Genomic DNA, 14971 nt, shown 5'->3' on the forward strand with positions numbered 1-14971 from the left:
ATCTCAAGTGACTTATCATCGTGAGAGCAAGGCAGAATATCACGCCTGTGGAGTGTGGACAAGTTCTCGACCTCGAGAGTTGAGACGGGCTTTCCTTCAATCTACCTCATAAGGCAGGTGAAGTAAGGTAATCTTAGGTAAGCATGAAAAGATACTTGGCAAGTGATTGAGGCAGGTACCTAGGGACTTGCAGTCTCAGGTTTGCTGTTGGGGCAAGAGCAGAGCAGAGGAAAGAGCGGGCAGGAGCTGTCCTTGTCGACTTGAGTAACAGCCTACCTAGGGTACCTTAGGTATTACTGGCAGTACCACTAAGGACAGACCAGCGGGCAGCTCCACTCGTTTTAGTGTCTTCCCTCTGCCGCATGCATGGCATTTAAATCACTTTCATTGGGCGCACACCCTGGTTGACCCCGGCCAACTCAAGCTCTCACAGATATTTACGGCTCACGGTACGTACCGACTTCTCATCTCTCCAGGCATTTCGGGATATTTTCTGCTCCTTGTTGCTCTTGCCAATCCCGGCTGAGCTGGCGCTTGTTCTCATCCCTTTTGATCAATTTTGATTATTTGACATCTCCCCCAGGCGGCCCCCAATCGTGCGTAATATGCGAGGCAGCCGGGCTTGAGCAGTGATGGGGTCATTGGGGAGGGCCTGAGGTATGTACGGCATAGAATAAGGCATCAGGCAATCAGAGACTTGGAAGAAAATAATGAAGCTGTTGGAAATTGGAAATTTGAGCAAGGGGCAGCTTGTCCATCTAAGCTGAGGCACGGCATGGCATACGCTATTAACAGGAGTACCTACGGATACAGATATAGCAAAAGGCAAAGTGCAAAGTTTAATGGGCCACGCTCCTGGCCTCAACCTTTTTGAATCAAGATCCACGTGCGTGCCTCTCATCCCACCACGTCTTGGTCCGTCTTGGTCTTGGTCTTGGTCTTGGTCTTGCACTTGGGCTTTGCGGTGAGGTATCGCGTACGAATACTTATCCGTAGGTACCAGGCATTTGGCAAATTGAGCCTGCACCAAGTGTCCGTCCATCCGACAACGCGAGTCCATCAGACAAGGTTCCGCCTCTGAGAAGGGCATCCTCGTTCCGCAATACAACAGAAAAATTTCATCCTCAAATCAAATTGCTGTTACCCTTACCGCCCCATGGTTCGCACTTGCAATGGAACACCTCATGCTTTCAGGCTGCTCCCGAATCATCTGCTACTGCCTCAGTGCCTATGGACTGGAGGAGAAGGTATTGCCCTCTCCTCTCACTTTCCCATTCCCGCCCGACCCGATCGGTATCTGCACCCGGATGTCGTCTCCTGCCACAATCCAGATTACCGGAATCCGCACTTTCTTTGCCTTACTTTGCGTCCGTCAACTAGTGAGGTAGGCAACATTGCAGATCACACGTCTTGAATCCTGCTGCATTCTTCTCTCAAGCTCAGAATTCTCTTATTTGTGTTGACTATCCCCGTGCTTCGGTTTTCAATGGTTTATTCTGCCCCGAACAATTAGTATTTATTTCTCTCCGGATGACTTCCGCTCGCTCTTTCTCTCTCTCCACCATTCCCCAACAGAAGCGGGAGATGCTATAAGCTTCAAGGTACGGACGGATACGGATCTCGATACTGTCTGGACCCTCATTATATGTTCTTGGGCCCCGAGAAATTCGGTCCATCCAGGAAAGTCACGCAGGATTCAGCCGCGCCCGGCAACACGTCTCCGCATCCGGCAGCCCCAGACGCTGTCGACAAGCGAGCGCCGTCTTTTGCAGACTGAACGGAAGAGGGGGCTAGGCAATGGAACAAGTGTTTCAGTCATCACTCCCGAGTAATGACCCTCCACCGCCCCCAGTCTGATCCCGACCCGCGTGCCCGCCAACATTTCCAGACGTTGGTTTGTCGATAGACCATCCCTTCGCTGCACGATTGGACAATTGATATTGGATGAAGTTCCCGCTTCACTACATACAAAAACAAACAGGGAACAGTCTCATCCGCAAGTTCGCAACATGCGATGCAAATGCCGACTTTTTTTTAATTATGGACTTTGCGTAGTGACTTGGCGAACCCTGGTATGAAGCTTCATGGCTCAGCAATGATCGATCTCCTTCTTTCTGGCTGCAACGAATCATCAAGCCTCAACCTGAGGCGGGCTAAGAGCAAATGACCGCCATCAATGACGAGCTAAGTGGCATTCAGTCATTTAATCCCGAAGCTACAGTTTGAGCAGAAAAGACGGATAACCTCTACCCGCCGACTAGGCGTCTGTGGCGTGAGTCCGGGCTTCTTTTTTTGCCAGTTGACTGTGCAGATCTACCCATCCAGCATCGGCTGGCTTGCCATGTACGGGTTGATCCTCAACTACATACCTACTGCTTCGGTCACCGCCCCGCATCACACCGAGGAATGCAACCCATCTCGCTCACGAGTCACAAATGTACACAGGCGAGGCGGAACCTGGAAGCTGCACGCGGCCAGAACGTCGGCGATGCTACGGTTACGATGCGCTTGCGAGCGCAGATACAACAGGTCACAAACCTTCTGTCATCGTTTGACCGGTTTCCCGTCTAGTTGACCTGCGGTCTACTGGCCACGTTCCAACGTCGCAGTGTTCCACCATGCCAGGACTCGGCAACTCAATTGCTCGACAAGCCATAGGCCTCACCCCCTCAACCCTCCCAAACGACTTTCAAAGAGACGGTTTTCCGGCCCTAATTATTGTCTGCTGTTAGCCTGTTACACGGTGCCCAGACTCTCCTCATGAAGCACGGGGGGTGGGGTATATGAATAGCACGGCAATTGACTGTATCCAAGTCGGACGCACAGAATTCGGACCACGAAAACCTTATACACGCTTTGGGCACTTTCGTCGCTCCTCGAATTCCAGCCTGGCTGCAGCCCCATCCTGGCTCTTGGCCCTTCTCACCTCAATATGAGGCTGCACCTTCGCCTTGGAAGTCGGAAGCCATCAAGCCGCAGGTCGCCATTTGTACCTCAATACCACATGATGAGGCTACCAGCTACCGGTTGTACGAGGTTGCACAAGAAGTTCCAAGTTGGGACCCTCTGAACTACGCCAATGTCTAATACTCTTTCTCTCAACACCAGTCTAGCCCCTTGACAAAGGAAAGGAATTTGATACCAACATAAGCTTAATGGCTGACTACGCTCCTGTGTCGTGACGGTATTTCACATTTCACGGCAACTCTGCCGTATGAGTTCTCCAGGCTGTTTTCGTGTCAAGCCCGACCAAATACTTCTCAAGCGTTGCAGGGGCATCGGCCGCTGGCCTTGATGACAGGACAACCCTGGTCTCATTCACGCTTTCGTCAGAAAATCGACCCTGATTGGGCTCAAGATGAGTATCCTCTGAGCGCCTTGCCCAATCGGCTAGCGTCAATGGCCTGGCGGTTCACAGGCCCTTTGGAACAGATATTAGCAGGGAGCACACGTGGGAGAAGGAGGCATCAAGTCTCATCTTCTCTGACCAGTTTGAAGGGCCAGACACACAGACATGGGTCATTCACCAAACAACCAAACGCTCCGGCTAGCCATTAAGCACCTGTGTGATCAATGTTCAACAGCGAATAGACCTTGCTTTCACAATTTCGAGGTCGTCGGATCATAAGTGCGTGGCCAGGGCTACTTCCAGCCATTCCACGTGCGTCGTTGCTCTCGGCCGGCCAGGGCAGTAATTCTCAAGCGCCGTAATCGTATTTGAAGTCGGATTCGGGGAGGCGCGCCATGCCATTGAGGCGGCACAACTGAAGGGCTGTCTGATAAGATCTTCATCCGAGTAAGCCTTATACTTGAATACTCTCGTCAGCGATATGGATACTCTCGTCGGAATCCCCTGCCAGACTTTCTTATCAGATTCCCGAAGCAGACAAGGCCCGATGCACGTCGACTTTGGTGGACACCGTGCCTTTCGCCGGCGCTTGGCCAGCTTTCATGCCTCCGCTCGGCGCTCAGCTGCCTGGTCTGCTGTTTTAGCCAGGCACTTCAGCCTGTGATGCAGGACATTCTCCGATGAAGTTTTTCAAAGTCCGACTTTGCGACAACGGCCCACTCTTTAACCAGCAACTTATACAAACTTCTCAACAGCAGTTGAGAAATGGACCCACAAACGTGGTCAATTGAATCTGGCAATGCGGTCGAGGTATTCGTCCTGGCTCCATGGGCCATGGAAACGGCCGAGGATGAACAATGCTGTACCTAAGATCGCCATATACACCTCGGCGACATCGTTAGAAAGACCTGTTTCATGATATCCGGGACCGGTATGTTCTCCGTGTGTTCAAACAGGGGCATTTTCGGCTTCTGGAAGCTGCGTCGAAATGTTTACTAGCATCTTAACAAAAATGCACGGGTGGTGAGTTGATCGGATAGTGCCCTCGGTCGTCTTGGGGTTGACCCTTCAAAAGCTTCCTGGTGTTGGCCAACATCTAACATCCGGACTCCGACGGACAACAGGTCTGGTCTTTCTGGAATATCTTCAGCCAAGCCGGCAAGTTCAGGCGAATGGCCTTCCCGACTTCATTGGCAACGTGTCCCACACATTAAACTGTCGAAAAAAAGGGTGTGCTGGGCTTTTCCGTGGGTGTCCTGATTGTTTCACGTCATCTCATGAGGAGCGCTCTATATCCCTGAGTAATGGTTTTGCCCACATTACGGAGTTCTGACTCTGGTTCTTTTTTTGTTCTGTTTTTTTCTTATCCCATTCTGCCGTTGAGGAGTCCAGAAACTTTCTTGTTCTATTCAGGTGATGAGACTCTTTCAAATCTGGGACGAACGGAGGGCTGCAAGGCGCATGATTCGCCGCCCCCGGAATCTTCGCAACTTCAGTCCTTTTTTGCATAGAAAAACATCGGGTTGTGGAGGGGTTTGGTGAAGCGGCAGGGGGGGAATAAAGGTATCGCCTTTTTCGGGTTCGTGAAATGGAAAGGTGTGTGTGTGGTAACATGGCCGACGATTCGATCAAGCTTCTTTTTCCTTCTTTGCCACGTGCTTGAGGGGAACATTGATCCTGGGATGTGTCGTCTTGCGGGTTCGAAACAAAGTTTTGGGCTATTTTCTCGAAAAGGAACCTGTAAGCCGCAAATTCGGTGGTTCGTCGTCTTTTTATCGTTCCTTGTCTTTTTGCTCTTTCTTCAGGACGTGAGTGTATGTATCTGTGTCTTGAGACGTCATTCTGAGCGTGGATTGGACTTTGAATTGGTAGAGTAGCTGGGTATCCTAGGTTGAGAGAGAATAATCTGAGATAAGTGTTTGTACGGAATAGCTGGAAACTTAGCAGCAGTGTTGGGGCGGCGTTGAGATGTTGGAAAGTCGACCGGAGAGATTGGTTATTCGGACAGTATATACGAAAATTGTCCGTAGTCCGGGGGGCGGGTTCGTCAGCAACAAAGCTGTTCGGCATGCGGTTTGGTTGTCCGGACCATTCGTCCGGAGCGCGGCCGAACAGAGGCCCCATATTTTCCGGGTGTGTAGTGATACGTGAGCCACGACGTGGCGTATCATAAGATGTACTAATGATCCTTCTCGGCATGGGGGAGAGGGAGGGAGGATTTGTGAGGTGCTTTTTGGGGGGAGTATTTCCAAGCGTGACAAAGCTGACTATAATTCAGAAGATGGCGAGATCACTCGGTTGTAGTCATCTGCCGCGCGGGAGAGTCTTTTGTAAGAAGGGGATCAGCAGAGATGAGGATTCGGGATTGGTGATGATTACATGAGGAGGAACTATGTTTGCGAGAGAATGTTGGTGTGTTTTTTTTCGGCTTGCGGGCTTGGTCGCGGCAGGGTGCTCTAGAGCAGCTTCCATGGATGGTGTCGAGGAGACTGGCGATTGCATCATGTGTGAAGGGAATGAGAAGGTTTGGAAGCATGTCCGAGCAGCGTCGAAGCGAGAGAACAGATAGACACGAGGGGTATCCAAGTGATGTTCAACACTCTGCCAGACTCTTACTGCGGGAAGAATGATAAATAGCAATACATCCTCCATTCTATCCTTCAATATATCGCTCCCAGAATCGGCAGATAGAACCATCACCATTAACACACATCAAAACTAATAACTCTAAGGAAATAGTACAGACACTACATCTCGAGTAGCACAAGTCATCATGATTGCCTCAAAGCCCATCGTTCTCTACGGCCACAGTATGTTTTGGAATTTGACATTTTCATCTTACCCCATGAGTCTAGGATCGATACTAATGTCTCTTTATCGCAGGTTACACCCCCAACCCGTCAAAGGTGGTCATGATCCTCGAGGAGCTCAAGGTCCCATACGAACATGTAACGTCTCCTCTCTCTCTCTCTCTCTCTCTCTCTCTCTCTCTCTCTCAGCATTCCACCGTTCTAGTACACCAAACTCTCCCTGAAATCAAACAAATCGGCCATGATAATCGGAAGAACCATCCTTTACAAGACCACTATACACACATTCACTCATTTTCTGACCTGAGGTACTTTTACCCCAGATCATCATCGACCTCGCCGTCGTAAAGGAAGAACCCTACCTCTCCATCAACCCAAACGGCCGCCTCCCGGCCATCAAAGACCCTAACACGGGCATCACGCTCTGGGAGTCGGGCGCCATCGTTGAGTACCTCGTCGAAACGTACGACGACGCCGGCGCGCTGTCCCTCGCGTCGAGAGAGGACAAGTTCCTTTTGAAGCAGTGGCTGCATTTCCAGGTGTCTGGACAGGTGTGTCCTGATCCCCTCAGCTCCCTTATATCAACTTGAATGCGTCCTTCGTTTCACTCTTATGATAAACTCCTCCCCTTCTTGTAATGCACCATTCATTTTGTCTTAAGCAGAGTATGATGGATAGATCCCAAAATGGCGACGAATAGCTCACCGTGTCCTCACCCATATAGGGCCCGTACTTTGGCCAGCTCGGCTGGTTCAAGCTCTTCCACCCCGAAGACGTCCCCAGCGCAAAGGAGCGGTACGAAGAGCAGACCGTCCGCGTCCTCTCCGTCCTCGATCGCGCTCTCAAGGGGAAGAAGTATCTCGTCGGAGACAAAGCGTACGTTGTCGATACTTGATAGAGACAGATACCCACCTGTCCCTGCTTCCCCTTTCCCAGTCCCCATTGTATCCGGCTCCATCACCCCCTTTTCCCATCTGAATCTCTGCTCCTTTGCTATGAATAGCAACTTCGACCCAGAAATCCACTTTCCCCAGAAAAGAGTCCACTATGTACTACCCATCTAGAGCTCTTTCCATGATTCTGCGCATTAAAACTGACGATGATGGGGCTGTGTGCTCTGTAGAACCTACGCCGACATCTCCTTCATGCCGTGGGACTACCTCGCCAGAAAACTCATCGGCGAAGGGTGGAACGATAAGTGGGAGGTCGACACCAAGTATCCCGACTACGCCGCTTGGGCTGAGAGAATCCGCGCTCGGCCTATGGTTAAGAATGTGCTGGAGACTATGAGAAAACAGAGGGCTGCCGAGGAGGAGCATGCCAAAGCTCAGGAGTGAGTGACGAAGTCGGGCCAGGCCAGAGCTGATGTGAGCTGGCTACATGTTCGTATGTTGTCGCACAGAAAGTCAATAACTGTATTCTGTCTACTTGAATAAGCAGAGGAACCTCATATGGTAGTGTATTTTTTTTTATGTGAATATGTGCAAGTAAAAATTGGCGAGTTTTGGGAAATAGTCTACCTTCCTTCTCCGGCCCTTCCATTCCTCCTTGCAAGGAGAGGGAATACTAGAGCCCCTGAATCTAGGAGGATCAAGAAGCAAAATCTAGTCCTCCCAGATGGCAACTTTGGCCTTCTCGGCGTCCTCCAGCCGGCGCTTCTCAGCAGCCTTCTCTTCCTCCCTGCGTTTCCGCTCCTTCTCTTTGACAGCCTTGTCGTAGGCCCTCTGCTCCTCCGTCATCCGGGGCACTTTCACACCTAGGGCGCTGGCAATCATGCGGCGGGCCACGGCGTCTGTCTTTTCTGGCCTGGGGCGTGATGAGGCGCTGTCCTGACCACCACCACCACCCGAGGACGCACCGGCACCGGCAACGGAGTCGACGCTGCCGTAGGGGTTGGGGAAGGACCTGTCTGCGGCGTTGTAGGTTGGTGAGATGGGGGTGGGCGGCGGGGCCTTGGCGCCGTCACTTTGGGGCTTCACGGCCTCCTCTTCTTCTTCATCGTCGTCCTCGTCTACGTCCTCATCTTCCCAAGAGTCTGCCACTGGTGCTTTGGTCTTTTTGGTGGATGGCGTCTTTTTGCTGCTGTTTATTGAGAGCTTGGAGAGTGAGGACGTGACGTCTGACTTTTGGCTTGAGGAAGGCATGATGGTGATGTGTACAGATGGGTAGATATTAAAGAAGTAGGAGAAGTGGTATATATGTGTGGCAGAGAGAGTGAAGGCAGAACGTTGCTTGAGATGGACAGGAGGTTGAGATGGCTAGGAACCCGGGTGCGGTTCCGTCGGGAAGCGAGGTAAAGAGTGGATAAAGTTCCGGGTAGCAGGGAAGGTCGATCGGTGGACGACGGGGCGGTGGTGTTTGGACGACGCCGATGAAGGATCAACAAGGTGAGGGTGCAGCTTGCAGCTGGAGTGATGCTGGAGGAGACCTGAGAGAGATCCTCCGAGACAAGTGTGAGAAGGCCAAGGGTTGATGAATATATGGCCAAGTTTCTGTGCGGCGTGAAGCTCCTGGAAGAAAACAGGGTGGAGGAAAGGAGGAAGATAGTGTCCGTAGCAGGAAACAAGTTCTTGTAAACAGGTTGATGTAACTGGAAGTGGCCTCGGCTCCTTTCAGGTGTGCGAACGGACTGCTGTTAGACGGGCCACGACGGGATGGCGGGACGTGGATGGGTTCGTTGTGCTTGGAACCCTTTCCCATTGTGGGGTTGGGTTGACCCCTTCCCCGCAGCGAGTCAGAGGGACGGGAGTCTGGGAGGCACCCACGGCACTGTGGCAGGCAACCTGGGAGATGTACTCTTCATCGTTGTACATGACAACACAAAGCCAACTCGAGTTGGTATTACGGTAAGCAGGTGGCTAGACACAATGTGTATGCACTCATGTACGTCAAGAGATATCGGAATGTGCAAGTTGTAATTATACGAAAGTGATGTACTTCGCACGGAGCGACGGATAGCTGCGGCAGCAACCACTGCCGTGTCGCCCTAAGGTATACGTAGGTACTGTAGGTACTCCATCCGCCAGCCACTTCAATCTGTGGGGGGACGTCGTTCTGGAGCACCATCCTTAGGTAAGCCGCCCCGCCGGCAAACGGGGCCGATGTTCTTCCTGGTTCCAGAGCCAACTCCCGCCTCCGCCGCGCGCTGAGTGGCCAGGCACGGGCGGCAACGTCAGTGCTCATTGATTTTTTTGGTGATGTCGTTTACTTTCTAGTCTCCCCCCCGACTGTCTCCATAATAGCTAGAAAGCCTACTCAACTCACCTACACTTTGTATTTGTAAGGCGTCAGGAGGCGATGCGCATCGCGATTTAGGACTCGGAGTCCTTTTCACCACCCTTCTGCACAAATACACACATCTACAACCCTTCCAATTGCATCCACCATCTCTTTTGTTTTGCCAATCATTCAACCAACACAGCGGCACATCCTAATTCGCCCTCGGCCCTGTATTACCCGATCACCACGTGCCGCGACCGGAGCTTCTTCCAAGTCGACTGGCAAACCCTCCCCCAACTGCCGCCAACATGGTGATGCGATCGAGCTTCCCTAGGCGCCTGGCCCTCGGCCGCTCGGCAAACTACCTCAGAAACCCCTACGCGGCCTCGAGTAGCAGGTTACCTGCAGCGAGTACTCCGAGGTGCTCCGCATCCACCTTCGACCGCCTTCTCCTCACCACCCGCCCGTCCCAGCGAGCCGTCGCCCCGTTTTCCACGTCAACACGATGGCTAAAGGAGGAAGATAACAGCTTCTTTGACCGTGCCGTCGAGCCCCTGTCCGAGGAGGAACAAAAGGCGAACCTGAAGCACCAGCGCGAGCTCGAGGAGAAGGAGCTTGCCGAGGCCAAGAGCTCTAACTCCGAGTCATCCGCCAAAGGTGAGGGTTCTGGAGCCGCACAAGATGGCAAGGCCGGCAGCGCAGCCGGTGGCTCGTCAGCGGGATCCGGCGGCAGCGGCGGCGACGACAAGGGCGACGGCAGCGGCAGACGCGGACGCAGAGCCTCTGACAAGAGCCTGCAGAAGCCCGTTGTGCCCGACGTCTACCCCCAAGTCCTGGCTATTCCGATTGCGAAGCGGCCACTGTTCCCCGGCTTCTACAAGGCCATTACCATCAAAGACCCGAACGTCGCCGCGGCCATCACCGAGATGATTAAGAGAGGCCAGCCGTACGTCGGTGCCTTTTTGTTCAAGGACGAGAACCAAGACGAGGACGTTATCCGCAATGTCGATGACGTCTACGATACCGGTGTCTTTGCGCAGATCACGAGTGCGTTCCCCATGCATGGAGAGCAGGGCGCCCTGACGGCTATTCTCTACCCTCACCGCCGTATCCGCCTTTCGAGCTTGCTGCCGCCGGGAACGGAGGACAAGAAGCTGAGCGAAGCTAAGGTGGAGCCTGTGCCCGAGCCGATACCCTCGAAGCCCACCGATGAGGAGGCTCAACAAGAGAAGAAGGGCGACGTCGTTGCCAGCTTCGAGGAGAGTGCTGTGGCCCCCAAGGCCGACCAGGCGGCGGAGAAGTACGAGCCCACGGCGTTCCTCAAAAGATACCCCGTTAGTCTCGTCAACGTGGAGAACTTGACCGAGGAGCCCTACGACCCCAAGAGCGCTGTTATCCGTGCCGTGACCAACGAGATCGTCAACGTCTTCAAGGAAGTTGCCACGATGAACAGCCTTTTCCGTGATCAGATCTCGACATTCTCCATGAGCCAGTCCACAGGCAACGTAACGTCCGAGCCGGCCAAGCTGGCAGATTTCGCCGCCGCCGTGTCTTCCGGCGAGCAGGGCGAGCTGCAAGAGGTCCTGTCTAGTCTCAACGTGGAGGAGAGAATGCAAAAGGCGCTGATCGTCCTGAAGAAGGAGCTCATGAACGCTCAGCTTCAGTCAAAGATCACCAAGGACGTTGAGAGTAAGATTACTAAGCGGCAGCGGGAGTACTGGTTGATGGAGCAGATGAAGGGCATCCGTCGCGAACTGGGACTCGAGTCTGACGGCAAGGACAAGCTGGTTGAGAAGTTCAAGGAGAAGGCCAACAACCTGGCCATGCCCGAGGCCGTGCGCAAGGTGTTCGACGACGAGATCAATAAGCTTGCCCACCTCGAGCCCGCAGCGTCCGAGTTCAATGTCACGCGAAACTACCTGGACTGGCTTACGCAGATCCCCTGGGGCCAGCGCAGCGCAGAGAACTTTGGCATTCAGAACGCCATGACGGTCTTGGACGAGGATCACTACGGGCTCAAGGATGTCAAGGATCGTATCTTGGAATTCATCGCTGTCGGCAAGCTGCGTGGCACCGTCGAGGGCAAGATCATCTGCTTCGTCGGTCCTCCCGGTGTCGGAAAGACATCCATCGGCAAGTCCATTGCCCGCGCACTGAACCGCCAGTACTACCGATTCAGTGTCGGTGGTCTGACGGATGTGGCTGAAATCAAGGGTCACCGCAGAACCTACGTCGGTGCCCTGCCCGGTCGCATCATCCAGGCCCTCAAGAAGTGTCAGACCGAGAACCCCCTGATTCTCATTGACGAGATCGACAAGATTGGCCGCGGCTACCAAGGCGACCCCTCATCGGCTCTGCTTGAGCTTCTCGACCCGGAGCAGAACAGCTCCTTCCTGGACCACTACATGGACGTCCCCGTCGACCTGTCCAAGGTGCTCTTCGTCTGCACCGCCAACATGACGGACACCATCCCGCGACCCCTCCTCGATCGCATGGAGCTCATCCAGCTGTCGGGCTACGTCGCCGACGAGAAGAAGGCCATCGCCGACAAGTACCTCGCCCCGGCCGCCCGCGAAGCCGCAGGTCTGGCCAACGCCGACGTCACGCTCAGCGAGGAGGCCATTGAGGAGCTCATCAAGTCATACGCCCGCGAGTCCGGCGTCCGCAACCTCAAGAAGCAGATTGAAAAGGTCTACCGGAAATCCGCCCTCAAGATCGTCCAGGATCTCGGTGAGGAGGTGCTCCCCGAGAAGGAGGCCTTGACCGAGGACGGCAAGGAGGCGCTCGAGGCGTCGGAGAAGAAGGCTGAGGAGGCGCGCGAGACGAGCGAGCAGCCGGCCGAGACGCCGACCGCGGAGAAGCCCCGCGTCGCCCTCAACGTCCCCGACACGGTCCACGTCACCATCGGCAAGGAGAACCTCGTCGACTACGTCGGCCCTCCCGTCTTCACCTCGGACCGCCTCTACGAGGTCAACCCCGCCGGCGTGGCCATGGGTCTCGCGTGGACCCAGATGGGCGGCGCCGCCATGTACATCGAGTCCATCCTCCAGGCGCCCCTGCGACCGAGCAGCCGCCCCGGGCTCGAGATCACGGGTAACCTCAAGAACGTCATGAAGGAGTCGACGACGATTGCCTACTCGTTTGCAAAGTCCCTCATGGTCAGGGACTTCCCCGACAACCACTTCTTCGACAAGGCCAGGCTGCACCTGCACGTCCCCGACGGCGCCGTCTCCAAGGACGGTCCCTCGGCCGGTATCACCATGGCCACCTCGCTCCTCTCCCTCGCCCTCGACACCCCCGTCAACCCCACCGTCGCCATGACGGGTGAGCTGACGCTCACCGGCAAGGTCCTCCGCATCGGCGGGCTGCGCGAGAAGACGGTCGCCGCGCGCCGCGCCGGCTGCAAGATGATCATCTTCCCCAAGGACTGCATGTCCGACTGGCTCGAGCTCCCAGAGGTACGTCTTTCACAATGACTACTACAACTCCACGTAGTCGAAATTCACAGAACCAATGCTGACACATCACTACAGAACATCAAGGAGGGCATCGAGGGCAAGCCTGTCGCGTGGTACTCTGACGTCTTTGACCTCATCTTCCCGGAGCTCGACCGCGAGGCCGCCAACAAGTGCAAGACGTGCGAGTGGAAAAAGGACCAGGACGACAAGAAGAAGAAGGACAAGAAGAAGAAGAAGAGGGACGACTCTGACGATGAGGACGACGACTAGATGCATCACCACCACCTCCAACCACTCGCCTCCTCCCTGAGAAGGTGAAGAGCCAAAACCGAACAAAATCTACAAACAGATTTTACGGCATTGTTCACCAGCGATAGATGGTTTCCAAATCCATTGACACATCCAATTCCCCCCTTCCCGACTGGGATGATCCGCCCCCCGCGCCTCAACCCCCAAATCCTTGACGCCCTGTGGGGGCCACAGACGCGTTGAAAGGAAGGATCCTGGCAAGGTAAATATTGCCAATGGGCAGACGAGGGCGGATGACAGATCGGGTGGACTGTCTATTGGGAAAGGAAAAGCCAAAGCCGGACGATTAGACGAACTCGCATAAAAATGTCACGGCATACCAACATCATCAACAACCACACACACAAACAAACACAACCCCCTCCTCTCGATACTGCATCTCTACTCTAGATGGTTCTTTTTTCTATTTTAATTGTTTGGCTGGTTGCCGTTTTCAGGCGGTATTGTCTGAAGGAACAACCGGACTCGGCTTTGTAAGACTAGGGTTGCAGCGACACCCAATTGCATAGGATGGTTAGATTGCGCAGCAGTCAGTCTCGCGCATAGGTAGTGGCGGCTGTGTGAAGGAATAGCAGGGCGCGCGATGTTTGCATAGGGTACGGTAGCTAGCTTTCGGGACAGGCCCGAGTAAGCGAATTCTTGTATATTACCAATACCTGTCGTGAGCCGTCCGTCGCAAGGCACTCGGCGAACAGCCACATAACGAAGCTTGTTTCCTCCCCAAAGGGTACGTTGCGGCATGAGTTACAGTTCGTTAGTGCCAGCATTGCCCCTTCGATTGGTTTTCCGATGAGCGGGGGGTGTGGTGACCTCCCGCTGATGCCGTTCGAGGCGAGCAGCAACGTGTGGAGCGGTAGCCAAGGGAGGAGAGGACCAGCTTGCCGGAAACGCTGTCGCTTGCAGATGCGGCCGACCTGGCCACCGTGTATGTAGTATGTACGTCAACGGCCGCAGCGATGGTGCTGGTGAGACGGCGGTGCCGCGCATTTCGGTTGCCAATCGCGAGAGGCCGTTGTAGCCTCGGAGGTATCGAACGGTGGAGCGTACGTCTCCGTGCTGCCGGAGTGCAGGACACAAGTTTTCGCGTTTGTGATATATGATGAAGGTCACAGTACGATACAGAACCGAGTCATGGTGACATGTTCTGTGTGCCTGATTGTGGCCCAATCTGTAGCAGCTAGAGGCTCCGACGACGTCGACATCGAATGCCGTCCAGATTGGTGACAACGCTTCTAGCTCCCTTTTAGCATTTCGATTTGACAGCGAGGTGGGGTGGGTTCTTCTGGGTTGCTCAGGGTCTGACCCGGTGTGCCACGCCCATCCGTCCACGCGGGATCGGTGGGGTTCGCGGGAAGACATCCAGACTGGCTGGGATGTGTGAGTGTCAAAAGGGCAAACGACACGACCCTTGTATTGCGTTCTGCCCTTTCTTCTCGCCACCGATCATCGATCGTTCATCTCTAAAGCCGGCTTCTCAGTGCACCGGACACGGGAGATCTCCAGGTCGGTTGAGATGCGGCGCTTGACGAGGCATGGCTATGCCTGCTCCTGGCGCTTGGAGTAGCGAACAGGATGGCGGGCGAGGTTGCAACGACCAGAGCGTCAGCATCCGGGCTTCTAGGAGCTCCTGGATAATCACTCGAAGAGAACATATCGCAGGCAGGCGTCTGTAAAGTTGAACACCTTGATGTCAGCGTGCGCTTGACAAGAGATACAAGCCGTCCCGTAGGACACTTTGCCAGCCTGTCAACAACAAGACAGCCTCATCATTTGGGCTGCGTCGATGCCTAAATGCACGTAGCGTGTGGAAGACACACCCCTGACCT

The 14971-nt window shown here is 54.3% G+C and overlaps 3 protein-coding genes across 3 annotated transcripts; 2 read left to right on the top strand and 1 right to left on the bottom strand.

The window, feature by feature from the left end:
- Window positions 1-6122: 6122 nt before the first annotated feature.
- HER10_EVM0011661 (URE2) lies at window positions 6123-7496 on the top strand (the record flags this gene model as incomplete). Its single annotated transcript, XM_035481085.1, has 5 exons — window positions 6123-6159; window positions 6233-6297; window positions 6483-6710; window positions 6884-7035; window positions 7283-7496. The coding sequence occupies 5 exons, from the start codon at window positions 6123-6125 to the stop codon at window positions 7494-7496; spliced, it is 696 nt and encodes a 231-aa protein (XP_035327326.1).
- A 145-nt stretch (window positions 7497-7641) lies between these two features.
- Window positions 7642-9016, bottom strand: HER10_EVM0013019 (uncharacterized protein). The gene has a single exon (XM_035482391.1). It carries the CDS (start codon window positions 8301-8303, stop codon window positions 7764-7766), a length of 540 nt encoding a protein of 179 aa, XP_035327442.1. The 5' UTR covers window positions 8304-9016; the 3' UTR covers window positions 7642-7763.
- Window positions 9017-9354: 338 nt separating this feature from the next.
- Window positions 9355-13864, top strand: HER10_EVM0008842 (ATP-dependent protease La). The gene is made up of 2 exons (XM_035478350.1): window positions 9355-12836; window positions 12912-13864. The coding sequence occupies exons 1-2, from the start codon at window positions 9687-9689 to the stop codon at window positions 13104-13106; spliced, it is 3345 nt and encodes a 1114-aa protein (XP_035327096.1). The 5' UTR covers window positions 9355-9686; the 3' UTR covers window positions 13107-13864.
- The last annotated feature ends 1107 nt before the right edge of the window (window positions 13865-14971 follow it).

This window comes from Colletotrichum scovillei (genome assembly GCF_011075155.1).
Source record: "Colletotrichum scovillei strain TJNH1 chromosome Unknown Contig00011, whole genome shotgun sequence".
In the NCBI taxonomy this organism is placed as follows: domain Eukaryota; kingdom Fungi; phylum Ascomycota; class Sordariomycetes; order Glomerellales; family Glomerellaceae; genus Colletotrichum; species Colletotrichum scovillei.

Coding starts and splice junctions, on each gene's coding strand:
- HER10_EVM0013019 (XM_035482391.1), bottom strand. CDS start 8,303: ATGCCTTCCTCAAGCCAAAAGTCAGACGTCACGTCCTCACTCTCCAAG.
- HER10_EVM0008842 (XM_035478350.1), top strand. CDS start 9,687: ATGGTGATGCGATCGAGCTTCCCTAGGCGCCTGGCCCTCGGCCGCTCG. Junction 12,837..12,911: donor ACTGGCTCGAGCTCCCAGAG/GTACGTCTTTCA, acceptor ACATCACTACAG/AACATCAAGGAGGGCATCGA.